The sequence below is a fragment of the Erinaceus europaeus genome, chromosome 4, assembly GCF_950295315.1.
Source record: "Erinaceus europaeus chromosome 4, mEriEur2.1, whole genome shotgun sequence".
In the NCBI taxonomy this organism is placed as follows: Eukaryota; Metazoa; Chordata; class Mammalia; order Eulipotyphla; family Erinaceidae; genus Erinaceus; species Erinaceus europaeus.
In genome coordinates this window covers 62,649,806-62,670,340 of record NC_080165.1, presented here as the reverse complement: position 1 = coordinate 62,670,340, position 20,535 = coordinate 62,649,806, and the positions used below count along the sequence as shown (strand labels likewise).

At 40.7% G+C, this 20,535-nt stretch overlaps 1 protein-coding gene across 2 annotated transcripts in view; it reads right to left on the bottom strand.

Annotated features, from left to right (window-relative positions):
• Window positions 1-12,402: 12,402 nt before the first annotated feature.
• Window positions 12,403-20,535, bottom strand: part of GLP1R (glucagon like peptide 1 receptor) — a 42,698-nt gene continuing 34,565 nt past the window's right edge. For both annotated transcript variants that reach the window (XM_060189744.1, XM_007517828.2), the window contains one exon: window positions 12,403-18,574. In XM_060189744.1, the coding sequence (XP_060045727.1) occupies window positions 18,437-18,574 (138 nt within the window). In that variant the 3' untranslated portion in view covers window positions 12,403-18,436. The remainder of the gene's footprint in view (window positions 18,575-20,535) is intronic.

Sequence of the window (20,535 nt, the reverse complement as noted above, 5' to 3'; positions counted from 1 at the left end):
GGAAAATAAATAAATATAAAAAACTAAATAAAAAATAATTTAAGAGTCAGGCACTTCATAGGAAGTTATTGAAGGAAATTGTTTTTATCTATTTATTTCTTCTTCTAATCTCAGTGGACACAGAGTATCTCCAGATTGGTAAAGCATTGTTTCATCCTCTCTCAGTCTCTTTTCATCTGGCATCATAATTCAAATATCATCTCTGTAACAGTCATTTTCAAGCTAGTCAGAACCTTTATGAGGATTACAGGTCTGGGCTGGGGAGTGAAATGTCCCATTGGTGTGTATACATTGACTTTTCTAAAAAGCTCTGGATTTTTACCAGTGGTGGGTTATATATATATTGTATTATTAGGATTGTGCTTTGCGTCTGGAAGGTATTCTACACCCACCTTAGGTTGATCTTTGCCTTAAGATCAGACTAAAAACCCTGTGTGAAAAAATTGAGGGCTAAGTGACAGCACACCTGGCAGAGTGCACACATTACCATGCACAAGGACCCAGGTTTAAGCCTCCAGTCCTCACCTGCAGAGGGGAAGCTCCATGAATGGTGAAGCAGTGCTGTGGGCCTCTCTCTCTCTCTCTCTCCTTCCCTCCTTCCCTCCCTCCCTCCATCCTCTCAATTTCTCTCTGAGAAAGAAAGGACTGAAGGAAAGGAGGAATGAAGGAAGAAAAAGACAGGAGAGAGAAAACAAATGACTTCCAGGATCAGTGTATTAGTTGTGCAGGTACCGAGCCTTAGCAGTAACCCTAGTGGCAATAAAAAAATGAAATAAAGAAAAAAATGAGAAAATCACACAGTTGACCTAACACAGTGATCCTTGGTTGGACAGAGAAATCAACATTCTAGATATGTGTTTTTGCTTCCTTCCCCTTGCACTGCTAATCTGTAATTACCAGAAAATATTTGATGTGGGCTCATAACTGCAGGGAGCACATAGGAAGTTTGCTGGGCCTGAGTGAATCAACTGTTTAAGAACTGAACAGATTTGTGGTGGGGCTAGGATGACACGTAGCATATACCACTAGGGGGTAGCATAGAGCTGCCACTACACGTGGTGGATCTCTTCACCTCACTAAGCATGATTTATGTAATGTGGGAAGCCCACTGGGTGGTTTATCTGAACCACTAGTGCTGCTTTTTTAGACATTCTTTTCACTTTAAGATTCATAGAGGAAGGGACTCATTGGAAGTCCTTGCAAAGGCATCTAAGGCTATCAGAAGTGACTTATGCACATTTAAAAATAAACCAACACTCCCTCTCTAGACTTAGCAGACAGTATTGCAGTTGAGGCGTATTGACAGCTGAGGTTTAGGGTAGTGCAGATGGGAGAAGATAGGTGAGGAATTTATACTTCTAGCAGAGAAACTCAACCACTAAGCCAAAGAAAGTAATACTTGAGCTGTATGTTTTGGTTTCTGTCACACTTATTTCACAATGTTGTAGCACTGGGCTAGATAAGTACTTAGATCTCAGTCTCACAAAGCTGATAGAGAATACATAGTGAGTACACAAAGAACTACATTAAATGTTATATAACATACAGATGTTAGGACTAGGGTGGTAACACAGCAGTAGCATATCAGACTTCATGCCTGAGGTCCCAGCACCACTATTTGCCAGAGTTGAGCATATTCTGTGCTCTGTCTCTCATTTAAATAAAACTTGTTTTTTGAAGGGGTTAATTTCTTTCTTCCTTCCTTTCTTTCTTTTTTCTTTCTTCCCTTGGTTGCCCTTGTTGTTATTGATGTCATCGTTGTTAGGACAGAGAGAAATGGAGAGAGGAGGGGAAGACGGGGGAGAGAAATATAAGACACCTGCAGATCTGCTTCACAACCTGTGAAGCAACTCCCCTGCAAGTGGGGTTCAAACCGGGATTCTTAATGCTGGCTGGTCTTTGCGCTACATACCACATGCTCTTAACCCACTGCGCTACTGCTCAGCTCCCTGAGGGGGTTAATTCATTACAGTGCAGTCATTGATATATGAGTACAGTTACATTATGCACCAGGACCCCACCGTTATTTTCCACTCCTCCCCCTCCTTCCCCAGAGTCCTTTGCTTTAATGCTATACACACCATGACAATCCAAGTACAAAACTTTTTATTTTTTCCTACAGCACTCCTCAGGTCTGCTTTATGGTGGTGTAGGGGACTGAACCTGAGACTTTGGAGCCTCAAGCATGAGAGTCTTTTGCACAACCATATCTCCCCAAAGCTATTTTTTTAAAAAAACATACAAATGATGATGAAAGTTTGTTTTGGGAAAGGGGTCATAAGAAAGTTGTACCCCTCCTATCCTATGCTTTTGCTAATGTCTCCTTTCTTAAATAAATTTAAAAAATTAAAAAAGAAAGGGTTTACTTTCCAATTTAAATTCTATACTCTGCAGGATATGTCACTTCTATGTGGAAAACATAAGGCTTCTTTAAGAAGTCTTGTATAAATGTGAAAAGTGTAGTCTGTGGACCACCAGCAGCAGGATATTTTGTAGTTACATTAAAATACAGAGCATAGGCTCACCCCCAGCATCCAGAGGATTACAGTGTCTAGGATTAGCACCCCAAGAATCTGCAATGAATAGCCTACCTGAAACTAATCTCCAACTCAGGAAGCAGGACTAGGGCAGAGATTTGCTCACAGACTTGAAGGAAATACATAAATGCAATGAACTGTTTACTACAATGATCTTACCCAGGGTCCATATCTGTTTGTCTTTAGCACAGGAACCCGTATAGCTTTCGAGTACCTGTCAGACTGAGCTCACAGTCCATGGTCACAGCTGGGAACATTCTAGGCTGAGAAGGATGACCCAGCCTTCCTTTGGAGAGTGGGGAAACCCCTACCTTTGCTAGTTCATAGTGAGGGTATGGTCCTGAAGAAGCCTACAGAAGAGTTTATGATGACGTTATAGAAACATATTTTTAAATTTTAATTACAGGTGAAAACCTCATTATACAAAGCCATCATTGGCTTTTTTGTCTTTGTTTTCTTTATTGCTCCCCCCAATTCAGTCTTATATTAACACTGGGGAGCCAGCTTGCATTTTGTTTGCATTTGTCAGGTATACCTCTGTCCATACTTCAATTTTCAGTCTGAGTTATTTTTATTAGGTGTATTGTTTGCATATAAAGGATTGTTGGATTTTTGCTTTACAATCAACTATGAGAGCAGTTTTCTCTTAGTAGGTAAACGTGACTCATAGTTACTGAGGTCTTGTTTATCTCATTCCATTTTATTGTATGCTGCTTATATTGCTTCTTTTACAGTCTCTGTTTTTTGTCTTTATTTGGTCCCCTTTTGTGTATTTTTTTATGATACGAGAAGTTTACATTTTTTTCAAGTCAATATTTTAGCTTTAACTTTCTAGGTAAAATTCATTAATGTCTTATGAAATGAATGTAATAAGTTTAAAATATTTACCACCTTCCCTACTCCTTGCCACCTCTTAACCCTCAGTTCAGTTGACTAATTGTGCTTGTATCTTTAAAATAATTATGACCTATTACTTGATTTATTAGCCTTAAGTATATATTTTTTAATATTAATTTTCCCTTTTGTTGCCCTTGCTTTTTTGTTGTAGTTATTATTGTTGTTATTCTTGATGTCGTCGTTGTTAGATAGGACAGAGAGAAATGGAGAGAGGATGGGAAGACAGAGGGGGGAGAGAAAGATAGATACCAGCAGACCTGCTTCACCGCCTGTGAAGTGACCCCCCTGCAGGGCTTGAACCGGGATCCTTACGTTGGTCCACTTCATGCCACGTGCACTTAACCCATTGTGTTACTGCCTGACTCCCAGTCTTAAGTATATATATTTACCTATAAAAAATGTGTTCAATATAACTAAACTTTTTATATGTCATATCCTTTGCTTTCCTCATTTTATTAATTTAATTTTTGTATAGTTTCATTCTATAGCATTTGCATTCTACTCTTCAATAATAATTCCTATTTTATGGGTAAATGAACCACAGTGTTTTGACTAGACCTTAGAAGTAGGTAGTTTGAGGGCAATTCCTGTTAGGACAGTGTAGCAGTTCAGTTATAGTCTACCATATCTAGTGACAGAAGTAATTTTCATCTACCAAACTTGTTTTAACCAAACACTCTCTAATGGCTCCCTCTGAAAGACCAGGTTACATGGTACTTTCAGATATTTATGAAAAGAAAATGTATGGAAAATTCTTTTATTGAAACAAAGAGAATTTATAGAACTCTTGATGCTTATGAAAAGGAAGTTTCCTAGACAATTTGCATGTTTTCCAGAAGCCAAAGAAACTTCAGTGCCTAGTAAAAGGCAGTCCAAGTAGGAGAAATGGGAGGGATATTTCCTTGAGGAAATAGGATCATATAGAAAATTCATGTTAGGGCATGATAGCTTTGGAGGACCCAGATTCAAGGAAGGAGAGAGGTTGAGTTCTGAAGGCTTTACACTGGGGGTAGCCTTTGGGAATCTCTATCAGTGTATCATTTTAAATACAGCTGAATGAAGTCTCTATATGTGAGTAGCTGATACAGAGAACTCTTGAGCCTCATGTGCTGTTAGGAAGATGCCTGCAATTTAGAGGTGTATCTGGAAGCTCAAGAAGGCTTGGCATGCTCTTGGAGAGCCTGCACCAAGCAGCTGTTGTAATTCCAAAGTGAGGAGTGATAACCAAAACTAACCAAGTGGAGGAACATGAGAGGTAAGGACTCCTTCCTGCTAGAAGAGACTCTGTATCTGAGAAGCAGGTATAGAACAGTAAAGTATGTGAGAACTGATTCTGAGACTTCACAAATATGGCATCTTTTCTGGAATTGTGGTCACATCGTGATTTGCTTCTCAGGCTTCATAATCTTTACCAATTTTTGAAAGGAGGTAATTTTGTCAAATAGTTTATAAAGGTGGGATATGTTTTCTTTGATAAGAATATTCAAACAGGGAGTCGGGCAGTAGCGCACGTGGCGCGAAATACAAGGACCAGCGTAAGGATCCAGGTTCAAGCCCCCAGCTCCCCACCTGCAGGTCTGCAGGTGTCTGTCTTTCTCTCCCCCTCTCTGTCTTCCCCTCCTCTCTCCATTTCTCTCTGTCCTATCCAACAACAATGACATCAATAACAATAATAATGGTAACTACAACAATAAAACAAGGACAACAAAAGGGAATAAATAAAGTTTAAAAGAAGAATATTCAAACAATAGAATTTGTAAATGTAACAATCCTTTGTTAGATGTATATATGAGATGTCTTTTCATCTTTATTTTTTAAAATTTATTTATTGGGGAATTAATGTTTTAAATTTGACAGTAAATGCAATAGTTTGTACATGCATAACATTTCCCAGTTTTCCATATAACAATACAACCCCCACAGGTGCTCTGTCATCATTTTTGGACCTATGTTCTCCCCCCCACTCACCCCAGAGACTTTTACTTTGGTACAGTACACCAACTCCAGTTCAGGTTCTACATTTTTCCCCTTCTGATCTTGTTTTTCAACTTCTGCCAGAGAGTGAAATCATACCATATTCATTCTTCTGTTTCTGACTATTTCACTTAATTTTTCAAGGTCATTACAAGGTCGGCTGTAAATAGTGAAGTCACCATTTTTAACAGCTGAGTAGTATTCCATTGTGTATATGTACCACAACTTGCTCAGCCACTCATCTGTTGTTGGACACCTCGGTTGCTTCCAGGTTTTGGCTATTACAAATTATGCTGCTAAGAACGTAAGTGTGCACAGATCTTTTTGGGTGGGTGTGTTGGGTTCCTTAAGATATATCCCCAGGAGAGGAATTGCAGGCTCATATGGTAGGTCCATTTCTAGCCTTCTGAGAGTTCCCTAAACTGTTCTCCACAGGGGTTGGACCCATTGACATTCCCACCAGCAGTGCAGGAGGGTTCCTTTGACCCCACACCCTCTCCAGCATTTGCTGCTGTTACCTTTTCTGATGTAGGACATTCTCACAGGAGTGAAGCAGTATCTCATTGTTGTCTTTAATTGCATTTCTCTGACAAAGACTTGGAGCATTTTTTCCATGTGTTTCTTGGCCTTTTGGATCTTTTCTGGTGAATATTCTGTCCATGTCCTCTCCTCATTTTTGGATGGGGTCATTTGTTTTCTTGTTGAGTTTGGCAAGCTCTTTATATGTTTTGGTTATTAGCCTCTTGTCCAATGTATGGCATGTAAAGATCTTCTCCCATGCTGTGAGGGGTATTTTGGTTTGGGTAGTGGTTTCTCTTGCTGTGCAGAAGCTTTTTAATTTGATGTAGTCCCATAGGTTTATGCTTGCCTTAGTCTTCTTTGTAATTGGATTCCTTTCATTGTGGAAAAGAGTTCTGCCAATATTTTCCTCTAAGTATCTGATAGTTTCTGGTCTAACATCCAAGTCCTTGATCTACTTGGAATTTACTTTTGTGTTTGGTGAAATATAGTGGTTCAATTTCATTCTTCTGCATGTTTCAACCATTTTTTTTCCAATACCATTTGTTGAAGAGACTCTGCTTTCCCCATTTAATAGTCTGAGCACCTTTGTCAAAGATTAGATGTCCATAGGTGTGGGGGCTTACTTCTGGGCTCTCAATTCTATTCCACTGGTCAGTGTGTCTATTCATGTTCCAATGCCAAGCAGTTTTGATGACAGTGGCCCTATAATAAAATTTGAGATCTGGGAGTATGATACCTCCAATTCTGTTCTTTCTTCTCAAAATGGTTTTGGCAATTCTAGGTATTTTCTGGTTCCACATAAACATTTTTCTATTCTCCTAAAAAATGTCTGGGATCTTGATGTGGATAGCATTAAATTTGTAGATGGCTCTTGGTAGCATATTCATTTTTGATGATGTTAATTCTTCCAACCCATGAACATGTAATATCTTTCCACTTCTTTGTGTCTTTTTCAATTTCCTTGAGTAGTGACTCATAATTTTAAGTATACAAGTCTTTCACTTCTTTGGTTAGTTTTATTCCTAGATATTTCATTGTTTTTGTTACTATAGTAAAAGGAATTGATTTCTCGATTTCAATTTCTTCTAGCTTAGTATTTGCATAGAGGAATGCCACTGACTTTTAAATGTTAATTTTGTAGCCTGACACCTTACTGTATTGCCTGATGATTTCCAAAAGATAATTGCTGGATTCCTTAGGTTTTTCTATTTATACTGTCATGTCATCTGCAAATAAGGAGAGTGAACTTCTTCTCTTCCCATCTGTATGCCTTTAATTTCTTGATCCTGCCTGATTGCTATGGCAAGAACTTCCAACACTATGTTGAATAGTAATGGTGATAGTGGGCAGCCCTGTGTAGTACTAGATCTGAGGGGAAATGCTTCCAGTTTTTCACCATTGAGTATGATGTTGGCTGTAGTATTGCTATATATAGACTACACTATCTTCAGGAATTTTTCATCTAATCCCATTTTTTGTAGTGTTTTGATCATAAAGGGATGTTGTATTTTGTCAAAGGCTTTCTCTGCATCTATTGATATTATCATGTGGTTTTTGGTCTTGCTTTTATTGATGTAGTGGATCACGTTGATTGATTTAAGTATATTAAACCAACCTTGCATTCCTGGGATAAACCCCACATGGTCATGATGAACAATCTTTTTAATAGACTGCTGAATCCGGTTGGCTAGAATTTTGTTCAATATTTTAGCATCTATGTTCAACAGAAATATTGGTCTGTAGTTTTCATTTTGGTTGTGTCCATGTCTGTTTTTGGTATCAAAGTGATATTGGCTTCATAGAAGCTGGAAGGGAGTATTCCAGTGTCTTCACTCTACTGGAAGACTTTTAAAAGTAGTGGTATTTGTTCTTCTTTGAAGGTTTGTATAATTCACTTGTAAAACCATCTGGTCCAGGACTTTTATTCTTGGGAAGGTTTTTGACACCTATTTCAATTTCATTAGCTGTGATGGGCCTGTTCATATATATCTAGATCCTCTTTACTTAATTGTGGAAGTTTTGTAGGTATCTAGGAACTCCTCTATTTCTTCCAGGTTCTCTAGCTTGGTGGCATATAGTTGTTCATAAAGCCTTGCATGATATGCTGAATTTCTGTGTTTTCTATTGTGATATCTCCTCTTTCATTTACGATCCTGTTTATTTGGGTCTTCTCCCTTTTTTTTTTATGAGTCTCACTAAAGTTTTGCCGATTTTATTCACTCTTGAAGAACCAACATTTACTTTTGTTGATCTTTTGTATGGTTTTCTTATTTTCAGTGTTATTGATTTCTGCCGTAACTTTAGTGATTTCTGTCCTTCTGGTTGCTTTAGGGTTTCTTTGTTCTTCTTCTTCTAGGTCTTTAAGATGTGCAATGAGGCTGTTTATTTGAGCTTTTTCTTGTTTTCTACTGTGTGCTTATATGGCTATTAACTTCCCTGTCAGTACTACCTTAGCTGTGTCCCAAATATTTTGATAGCTTTTGTCTTCATTTTCATTGAACTCTCAAAACATTTTGATTTCTTCCTTTATTTCCTCTTTGACCCAGTAGTTGCAGCCTTCAGGATCCTTTCTTTATCCTTATTCCTTTTCATTCTAAATAGGATGTGTCTTGGTGTCTTTAAGCCTGGGTTAATTCTGTTTGGGACCCTCTGGGCTTCTTGAACCTTTATGTCTTTTATGTTGTCTATACTAGAGAAGTTCTCAGCTATTATGTCTGAAGAATGCTTTCTTGAACCTTTATGTCTTTTATGTTGTCTATACTAGAGAAGTTCTCAGCTATTATGTCTGAAAAATGCTTTCTTTCCCTCCCTCTCTTTCTTCCTCTGGTAAGCCAATAATGCATATATTATTTCTTTTGAAGTCATCCCAGATGTCTTTGTTGTTGCTTTCAGTATCTCTTAGTCTTTCTTTTTTAGATCTCTTTTTTTTGGTTGTCTCTAATTCGTTCTCGATCTTGCTTATTCTGTCTTCAGCCTCATTTATTCTATTCTGTCTTCCTTCTACTGTTTTCTGTAGTTCATCTATTTTGTTACCCTGTTCTGATACTGTTTTAGTTTGTTCAGCTAGTTGTGTTCTTAGCTCAGCTATTTCAGCTTTCAGCCCTCTAATAACCTTGAGATAATTAGTGTTTTCTTCCAGAGTCTCATTGGTTGTTTCTGCATTTCAGATGACAATTCTTTCAAACTCTTTACTCACTCCTGTGATTATTTCCTTAACTAGTGTTTGGATGTTGACCTCATTATTTTGTGTTTCAACATTTGGGGGGCTTTTAGCTGGACTCTTGTCCTGGTTCATTTCTCCAATATTTCTTCTTGTTGGTTTAACCATTTTATATAGTATGTTATGAGGTCCCTCTCTCAGTACTTTTAAAATTACTGCTCACTCCTGCCTGCATTGACTTGTGTCTAAGTAAGGTACTTAAAGGGTTCAAAGTTGTGGAAATTGACAGTTGTTTCAATATTATTCTAATCCCTGAGTCTTAGGGGAGTCCTATCCTCCCTTCAGCTGTCTTTTTGTTGGTGAAACAGACCGGAGGTGTTGTTTCAACTAGTAAACTGTTGGACTGTTACCAGCCACTTAATCTCTCCCTAGGCTCCTCTCTGTCCACAAGCCACATGTTTGCACTCATGGGTGATTTAGTGGGTTCCTGAAGTCGTTCTAGTCCTGCCTTGTTGTGGTCTCAGGTGGTCTCCTTTGGTATTCCTATTTGACTCAGGAGAGGAGAGGAGAGGAGAGGAGAGAAACACAGCTGCTGCTGCTCCATAGCGCTGCCTCCAGAAGTCCCCCACTCATCTGTATTTTTAACACAAATTCTCAAAGGATGTGGTTGGAAGAGTACTGGTGTGTTTTAATCAGAGAAAGATGTATTTATGTTAGTGTTTCTTACATTTTGTTTCCTAGTCTATACTTCCCATATCAGGATTTCAAAGATGAAGGAGCTTGAGAGTCATTTCCCTGTAAAGTGGTGTCTTAATTGGTGGTAGCAAGTGAAGTTACATAAACTGTAAATACAATATCCTAGGAATGTAAAGGATTGAAGCCCTGTGGAATGCCAGATATATATTGCTGAAATGCCTGTCTCTTGTAGACAGAACTGCACATAATTATAGATTGTCAATTGAATCTAAATGGTAAAGTAACCATTGCATTTTATTGTAGATATTAAATTTGTGTAGTTATATTCCCAAGTCCTGAAGTGCATTTCTAATTTCACTTTAGGTAATTAGAATAGGAAAGCCATCTGTAAACAAAATTTTTAATTTCAAGTCCTAACTGTTTCAATCTAGAGATATGGAAAGTTGAGTTAAGAAAAAAACAAAAAACAAAAACTTGCCAATCTCCTGCAGGTGTTGTCAATTTGCTTCTGCCCCCAAAGCAAGAGTTTGAGCAGGCTGTTATGGAACTGCTCAGTGTGTATAAATTCTCAGCTATTGTTTTTATTCTTGGAGGTTGTGATACAGATACATTCTGAGGTCTACTGGTCTTACATGAGAAGGAGTCATAGTAACTCATTCTAACATTGGTACCTTGTGTTCATGGGGAAAATGTTTCCTGGATTTACTAGACACTGTGGGTCTTTTTCATTTTCCAAAGTCATTGTGTTACTTAGATGAGCCTTTGTATCAAAAATAATTTATCAGAGCTTGATTAAAGAACTCTACAGGGAATAAGCTCAAATTTTTGGAAGAAGGACTTAATAACATTGATTGGAGACAGATCTCCTATCCTAATTTCCAGTAGTTTGCTATTGTAATTATCATTCTTTTTTCCACCTGTTATTTTTTTAACCAAAACTGTCTTTTTCATATTTCAACAGTTACCTGCTTTTATTTCTTTTTTTAAAAAATTTATTTATTAGATAGAGACAATCAAAAATTGAGAGGGAAGGGTGATATAGAAGGAGAGAGACAGATACTTGCAGAACTGCTTCACCACTTGTGAATCTTCCCCCCTGAAGGTGGGGACCGGGGGCTCAAACCTGGGTCCTTGCGCACTGTGCCATGTGCACTCAACCATGTGTGCCACCACTTGGCCCAAGTTATCTGCTTTTCTTATATTCTGGCCTCTATAATTTCTTGTCTACTACCAAGGAGACCTTTGGAGATAATTATATTGAGCATATTTTCCTCTCTTTAGTTGTTTGCTCACTTATATTCATTTACAATTTCTAATGATTTTTTTATTGTTGTTGTAGTTCTACACTATATCATGTAAGAGAGGCCCCATTGTTTTCAGTATTTATCTCATATGTGTGTGTTGAGAGAGTGAAATGGAGGGGAGGAGGAGATTGAAAAAGATACCACACGTACTTATGCACAGGTTGTCAATAGTATGGGAGATATGAGTCATGGAGGAAGGTTCTCAACCTTGGGAATGCTAATATATATGGCAGATGAGTGAAACTCCTCACAAATTCTACCTGGAACTCTAATATCCCCACCTGTGGGACAGAAGTCCTAGGAATGAGAATTTCTATTGCATGTGAACATAGGTGGGTCTGAAGACCAAGATTTCTTATTTGTTTATCTCATGGTTGGGTCTCAGGAGAGTAGAATAGTTTGCTCTATCTCAAGGCTATGGGATAAGTTCTTTCAAGTCAAAGTACATCCTCTTTTCTTAAGGTTGCTTCTTCCTTCCTTACACTGTCCTACAAATGTGGTGATTGTTATTGATTTAGGCATGTGTTTTCCTGATGGGTGTGGAGAAGGAAGATCAGCCTTCTGAAATGAGGAATCACAGGTCCGGAAAAAGGCTCTCTGAACAGTTTTAAACAAACTGTCTGAACTTCCCAAGTATCTAAACACTTTCTCCCTACACCGCCCCCACATACATAACAATTCATTTGTTTCTGTTTATGTCAATATGTCTCTTTATTGTTGCTGTGCTGTGTGATGATTCTCAAAACCTTCCAACTGACCCCAAACCAGAATTATACCCATATCAACCAACCATTATCCCATCTTGTGGAGAAGGAAGAAAAACCTCAGTTCCATCTCATTCCTGTTGAGTTGCTGAGCAAAAACACAAAAAGGTGAGAATGTCACTTGGGGAGTGAATCAAGTCAAAAGCAAGACAGGTGCAGACAAACTGAAATACAGGAATGACTTCTGCCAAGATCAGGAGTTGGTTATATGTGTAGTTTACTCTCAGAGTAAGATTTATTATTCTGTTTGGAAGGCACAATTACTACAGCTTGTCTAAAAAAGAGGTATGTTTAAGGAGACCTTAATTTAAAGTAAGTAATCTTCAAACAAGGGTAACTGAAATGGTGGAGGAATCAAGGGGATTCTGCAATTCCTCTGCTCTTCTATAAAAGTAAGATACAAATCCAGAGAGAGAAAGTGATTATTTAAATTGGAGAGAAGTCCATATTTTGAAGATGAATCTCCATAAACAGCAGCTCCATTCAAATTCTGTGGCTGCTTTGAAAACAAGGCTCGTGCTTTTATGCATTCGAAATAAAAAAGTGGATTTAATGGACTAAGTTTATTTAGACAGGAGATATCAGATGAATGATAGAATTAGAATACACATCCATTTGGCCATCATTGTTTAAGCCACTCAACCACCAACTTTTTTTAATTAAATGGCATTGCAGTTCCTGTACAAAGGCTTCAATGGATAAATTAGTACTTGGTAAGTGCTTTGAAGATGAAAATCACTATATGAGTAATGAACAAATTTTTCCCCCTCCCTTTGGGCTGGAAACAGCATCTTTTGTGTTTTCCTATTAGGCCATGAGTCACCTAGGTTGACATTGCAGAAAACCTCCTCTCTCAAAGGAAGAGTGAGAGAGTCACAGTAATGACAGGCTTTTATTTGATTTACAAGGCAAATTAGGAAAAAGCCTGAATCCATTCACATCTCTATGAGGAATTATATGCCACACACATTTGCTACCTATAGACGCAGAGCATATTTTACATGAATTTATACGTCAACAAAGAGCATGGAAATTATCTTGTTTAAACATTCATGAAAAGCAAACATCCCCAAGAGCACAGAAGATGGTAATTCAGTTTTGTCCCTCCTGAGAGCCTGGTTCACCTGTCTCTGGGTGCGTTTAAAAGATCTGTGCCAAATCCCTCCCGAAGCCAGTGAGATATAGAGTTCTGCCTGCTTTGAAAAATGCAGGGGAGTCGGGCTGTAGCGCAGCAGGTTAAGCGCAGTTGGCGCAAAGCACAAGGACCGGCATAAGGATCCCGGTTCAAACCCCGGCTCCCCACCTGCAGGGGAGTCGCTTCACAGGCGGTGAAGCAGGTCTGCAGGTGTCTATCTTTCTCTCCTCCTCTCTGTCTTCCCCTCCTCTCTCCATTTCTCTCTGTCCTATCCAACAATGACAACAACAATAACTATAACAATAAAACAACAAGGGCAACAAAAGGGAATAAATAAATAAAATATTTTAAAAAATTAAAAAAATTAAAAAAAAAGAAAAATGCAATGATTGTCTTTATTTAAAAAGGGTCAGAAGAACTGCAGATTTATAAGCAAAATGTGAGCCACTTAGCAAGACCCAGCCCTGTCTGACTGGGGACAAAGTGTACTTCTTTCTGACAACCCCCTAACTTATTTCCCAACTCTACTGGGAGTGCTTTTTTCATAGCATCCAAACACTTTCATTGATATGTTTTTATTGTTCTGGATTGCTGATACCTCGATAATTAGTCATGCTGCATTGTCTAATATGACTAAACACTAATACTTTGACAGGCCCCATCCAAAAGGTTGTATAACCCCAGTGTAAATGAGGATCCTAGCCACTGCCTGCAGTGCTCCTGACTGTGCCCGAGTACGGAATGTGGTGCATCATTTTCAGTCCTGGCAGCACCTCCTTCTCAGCTGCACCTCCAAATTGGTCACAGATGAGAGAATGACATTCACAGCATGCCTGGCAGGGTCACCTCCTACTGAGACAGTGGGAGGAATGTGGGGAGGTGCTCATTTTGGGGAGAAGGTATAGGAGACCAAGGGCAGGAATGGAAAGGAGAATGGAGGCATCAGGAAAAACACACTGCACTGTTGGATAAGATCCTGAAAAACTGAAATGATGATGGGGTGGAGAGAAAACTGCAAACTCTCCCTTCTAATCAACTCAGAAATAGGAGAAGTTCAAGAGTCGTTAGGGAACTAATTGGAAAAACAGTTATGCTTATCTGCTTCCTGCCAATCCACATCAATTGATAATGCAGATGTAATTATAGATACTGTAGACACACTATGACATTATGCCTAAGTGTTTGGAATTATATTCTTTTTTTTTTTTTAGATTTTATTTATTTATGAGAAAGATAGGAGGAAAGAGAAAGAACTGGACATCACTCTGGCACATGTGCTGCCGGGGATCAAACTCAAGACCTCATGCTTGAGAGTCCAGAGCTTTATCACTGCGTTACCTCCCAGACCACTGGAATTATATTCTTAACACCTGACATACCCCCCCACCCTGAAGGCTGGAGCACTGGTTGGAGCCAACAGGTCACCTAGGAGGCAAGGTGATGTTTGCAAAAATTTCATACTTATGACCATTTCTGGTCTCAAAAAAGTGCACCATAGTCACAAACAGGGGAAAAAAAAAACTCTCTGAACTGATACTAATTTGGTTTCTGTTGAATATTTAGCATGTCATTCACATAGCCACCTTAGCAGAGCAAGTTCACATATTTTATTTGAAGACTTTTATAGAGTTTTCCTCATAGAAGCCCAAAGCAGGGTCAGCACTGTAGATTAGAATCAATTCTGTGGAGGAAGAAAATGCTTTTGGAATATATTTTGCCTTCCCTGAGCACGCTGCAGGCATTAGCAATAATGGGAGCCCTGTCTGTGCATGGAGAGAAAGTATCTACATCTCAGGCTCCTACCCAGTCTCTCCTGGGGTAGTGCAGCCCCCTGACCTTCACAGTGGGTATGATGATTCTGGATTCAGCATCTCTGAATGTTATTAAGTACACACACACACACACACACACACACACACACACACACACACACACACTGTACTTTCCTCACAGAAGAAAAAGACTGGAGTGTGTGCTTGGGAGGGTGACAGAACCCAGATATCTGGCCCACATGACTGAGGTGACTGAACCTAACTCATAATTGTGAGTTAACTCTCTCATTGTTTGCTCTTCCTGGTGGCTGTGCCTTTTTTTACTAGGCTAATGTTTTCCAGCTTGCTAGTCTAATCTAACTTCAGAAAGGACTAGAGGGGCTAATGTAGATGAAGAACTCACCCCCTCCCCCATTTTTTTTTTTTTTTTTGGTCCATTCTGCATGCCTATCAGCACCCTTTCTTAAACAAGTGAAGATGCATCAGAAAAGCACTCAGTCAACCCATTCTGTCTGAAATGGCTCTGTTGTTGTTTCTTTGCATACATATGTTCTGATGCACTTCATTTCTTAATTTCAAGGCAAGGATGAAGGAGGACAATGCTTTATATTTATACTTCTCAGAAGTATAAATCATTGAGGAGATGGTACTGTCACTATCCAATGTATCTACCTTTGCTACTGTGTTCCCTTTAACAGAAACTCCGGACAACACTGCTGACAGACTATTACTTATAATCACTTCAAAGGCCATTTATATTTTTCTTTTTATCCTTTCCAGAGACTGAACTGGACAGGAGGTAGGAGGTGGCATGAATGTAGACTAGCTTGGCTACCATCTAGCTTTGTGACCTTGAGCAAGTTACCTCTGCCGGCTTCCTTCTTCACTTCTTTAGATCAAGGCAGGAGAGATCTCTGAGATCTTTCCCTCCTAAGTCTCTGCAAACTCCAACTGTTTGGTCTTTAGCTTGATTTGCATTGAGGCAACTGAAAACCATGCCTACAGTTAAAAATCAACTTAAATGGAAGATAACAGTGCAGAGTAAGTGGCTGATTTCAGTACTGTGATTTAAACTGCTCTAAAGATTGAAAAGGGAAAGATAGGTTGACTGACTTAAAGGCTCTAACCAGTTGGGGTGGGGGGTGGGGTGTAGGGTGGGGTGGGGGGTGGGGTGTGGGGTGGGGTGTGGGAGCTGACCAGAGTGCTGAACTCAGCCTCTGTTGATGATAGTTATCAGGCATAATGGGCTGTCCAGCTGTTACACAGGGTATGCACACCCAGTCTGGTCAGCAGTAGCACTCCCAGGACAGAGGCAGACAAGAGAGTTCTTAGCAAGCTGTAGACCTGTGGCATCAGGCATGTAAACAGCCAGCGGAATTTCAGAGTACATTGCATTCCCAGATCTGTTAGAGCTATATTTAGCTTAGGAGAGTTTAGGAATAGCATGGAAGGAGTACACTGCCATTCAAGTGAATATTAATAGTGTGGGTTTTAAAGCAAAATATTTCTTCAGTATAGGAACTGGTATGTATCTGAGGAAGAAAAGGCTGCGCTGTGTTAAAAGGCCTGGAGAGTGGGGATAGGATCAGCCTTCTGAAATGAGGAATCACAGGTTCCTGTCCGGAAAAAAGCTCTCTGAATAGTTTTAAACAAACTGTCTGAACTTCCCAAGTATCTAAACACTTTTTCCCTACACCACCCCCACATACACAACAATTCATTTGTTTCTGGTTATGTCAATATGTCTCTTTATTGTTGCTATGCTGTGTGATGATTCTCAAAACCAGCTGACCCCAAACCAGAATTATACCCATATCAACCAACCAGTATCCCACCTTCCCACTCGAAAATGAAAATCAAATCAATGGTGCCTATTGGGAAACCTGTCCTTACTCCAAGGAACAGGACTGCCCCCACTACCAGTCTTCTACATTTCTCAAAGAGGCAGTCTGCAAAATTCTTTCTCTAGCCTGATGTTCAACTTCCCTATTATCATAGACACAACACTTCACTGAAGTTGAAGTATAAGAAATTTTCTGCTTGATGTGTTTTATGTCCCATTATTATTTCCCCGCACATCGCATGCCTCTCTGAGGGGGAGAGGAGAATGTATCTCATACAAGGCTTTGAGGAAGCTCCCCCACCATTTGAAAAGCAGAATAGAGAGGCAGACTCATAAAGGAACTGACCCAAAGCCCCCACCCCCACTCCAGCCCCTTCCTTCTTAAGAGGTCCAGACTCCCAAGAATTCTCTCTAGCTCTGGAAACTCCATCTGCAACCACAAACTCAATTGCTTGCCCCTCTTTGCAATGGTCCATTTTCTTTTGTCTAGATCCCTGTAGTACTGTTTCGAGTCTGCTTGTTCACCATGTCTGGGGGAAGGAGTGCTAAGTTTGCCCCATCTCTCTTCTCTGCTGCTTATTATTTATGGGATGAGACTAGGGGCAGGGAAGACATTAATTAGCTCTAAGTGTAGATAAGTCAAACCAATTATTACCCTGCAACCACCTCCCCCCCAACATCACAACTGCTGCAATGATTTAGTTCTTATTTTTATCAGGTGGGAGAAATCAGAAGTGTATGTTTACACACAGAGACTATTTGCAGCAATAAAGGAAAAAAAACTTGTAAAGCACAAGCTCCTTAGTGGAAAACTTTTGAAGGAATGAAACCAAGGGCAGGGGAAGCCTGCCTCCATGGTGGTGATGGGAACTGGTAGCCTCCTTGAAAAAGTCTCTTTCTGATAAGACCATTGAAAGTTAGAGGGTGAACCCACATTCCCATGAAAGAACTGCAAACCAGCCATAAATAAAACAGATTTTCATGAAGAGGCATGGGCAAGCTCTCTCAGCCCTCGGTGACTGATAATCTACATTCTGGGTGCAGATATTCCTGTGGCTCACTAAATGACCCCCCCCCTCCACACACACAAAGGATTCTTGACCATATTTAGAATAGAATTTAGAGCTCATGCCCAAGGCTGGCTCACTGGTGATGTGCCCTCTAGACATGGAGGAAGCAGGCACCATAGCAATTGCAATACCCAAGGAGAGATGGACACCAGTAAAAGATATCATCAGGTACCTTCTCCAGGTTTCTCCTCAAGCCCATCCATAGTCATGTCTGGTAGCAGCTGCTGGTGATCAAAGCTCCCACCTAGGAGCTGGTGGCAGAATAAGGGAAAAAGAGTAGGGAAGAAAGCAAACCAGACACAAAAAACGTTTTCCCTTAGGAGGAGGCAGTTCACCACCCAACTGGACTCACACTCTCCAGGTTGTGCCTTTGGTTAGACTGTCAGAACCACTTCTTCCTGCAAGACCTACTTCCACTAATAAACCATTGACCTTGAGTGTGAGTCTGGGTTGATTTGCTGCTCTGTCTGGGGGGAACCCCAGGGGCCTTGTGGCTTAGCAGGAAGAAATCCTCCTTATTTTTTGCAGCAGTCGTTTTTCCTCTCCTCTAGTCACCGTGATCAAATTAGCAAGCTTCATTTTCCTCTGAGAAAATGTGTCCACAGGTCCCGAGAGGCACTGCCCATTTGCTTGTCTGATGGGTTTGTCAAGGGAAAGCAGGGATGTATGTGTCTCTCCCTTCCTGTCCCTGGGAGGGTCTCTCCCCCATGGCTTGGCCACCCAGCTGGCAGCAAGACCATGAGGAGGGTAGGTTCTGGGATCTTAGCTGCAGGTGGCCTGGCTGGTGGCTGCATACACACTGCTGGTGGGACACTTGAGGGGCTTCATGCTGCTGTCCCTCTGGATGTGCAAGTGTTCTAGCCGCCAGCGCTCCCAGCTCTTCCGAAACTCCATCTGGACCTTCCACAGGAAAAAGGAACATGAAAACCATCATGTAAACTGACTGCTTACAGAATGGTCCCATTATTACATTAAAGGGAAGGAAAAAAAAATAACCCACCATGACATATTAAGAGCCATAAGCCAAAATGTCTAAATTAATATCAAAATAAAATTGTTTATTGTTATCTCCTCAGGAGAGAGATAGGACTGATGATCACATTGGTCTCTTCCATCTCTAAACTGTGGCTCAGCTAAGTACCTTTTACAGTCCATCAGAGTTCTTGAATGAGAGGGGGGAGGGAGAGAGAGAGATCAAAGATGGGAAAGAGAAGAAAAGGTGAGAGAATGTGACTTAATTGTACATTTTCTTTCTCCCTCTTTTTTTCTCTCTTTCTTTCTTTCCCTCCAGGTTATAGCTGGGGCTTGGTGCCAGCAATATGAATCCACTGCTCCTGAGGACATTTTATTTAATTAATTATTTATTTTTATAAGAACTTGAGAGGGAAGAGGAAGATAGACACCTGCAGATCTGCTTCACTTGTGAAGCAACCCCCCACCCCTGCAGGTGGGGAGCTGGGGGCTTGAACCTTGATCCTTGCATGGGTCCTTGCACTTGGTACCATGTGTTTAACCCAGTACACCATTGTCCGTCCCCCCCAATACTGTACATTTTCCAACTGCAGCTTGGGTGATGAAGAAGAGGGACAAAGGGACAGCTTTCCCCCAACTCTCAAAGGATCTACACTAAACCTATACTTCCTTGAGCCTCTGAAGAGAGAGGAAAAAAGAGGCAGAGGTTGGCAGCAGGAAGAAGACTGGACAAAGAATCCTTAGTCTGAATTTGAACCAATCTCAGCCATGAACTAGTCCCAATCTTATGAAACTAGGATGACTGCTGGGCTGTGCTTAGCACCCCCCCACCACCTCCTCCCACCAGAAAGAGACTTCTCAACAAGGTCAATGTTTGGGAACCAAGCTGTGGAGACAGAAAGATGCCAACTCCAGTAAGGTTGCAAAGGTCACATCACTTGAGGGTTTGTGGCAATGCTGAGGCTTCTTGCGATGGCCTGGGACTTTGTTCTTTTAGAGAACAAAGAGGGGGTTATGCTGGGTCCTGCAGATCCAGCACAGAGGGGTCTGGAGTGTTTCTATAAGTTTGAATTTTAGAGTTTCTGCTGTGCCTCACTGTTGCCCCTCCTCCCCCAACTCCCAGGGTTCTGCATCCTAGAATGCCTGGAGCCTGGTCTAGTTTTCAGCAGCTGCAGGTGGTGGCTAACTGCCAAGGCTTCAGTGCAAACACCTCCTTCTCTTCCTCCTGTAGTTCTGTCATCTGTCTATCTAAACTCAGCAAGACACAAGCCCCTTAAAAGAGCTTTTCTGCATGGAGTAAGGCTAAAATAGCCCACAGACTGCCAGGGTGGCCTCAGATCTTGGGCAGCATCATGGAGCCAAGGTTAGTTGCAGGATGGAGGCTAAGCTGACCCCACTCTGGGCTACCCTGCTCTGCACTAGCTTGCTGACAGCTGGAATGGGGATACCCAAGCCATGGGTGGCCTCCCCTTGTGCAGCTGCAGGAGGGGGACAATCAGTCTTGTCTCACAGCTCTAAACTAGGAAGAGAGGAGAGAAAGATGATGAACTGAGGTCTATCCATGGAGTGAAGAGGTTTCAGGGATACCAGGAAGAAATCTGACAGGACCAAGACTCAGAGCACTAATATATAGTGTTGATTTCTCCCCCCCATCACTTTTTTCCTGTACTGCTGCTATAATCACAACTGTCATTAAAAACCATCATTAACTGGGAACTTGCAACAAGCCCAGCATTTCCCACAGGTTGTTTCAGCTAATGTCCACAGCAACCCTGCAAGGTAGCTCCTATTGTTATTCTTTGCCTGACAGTGAGGCAGTTAAGGGGCAGGACACTTCTGTCTTTCTCTGTGTCTCCACTGGAATCTGAACCTAATTGGGGCTGACTCCC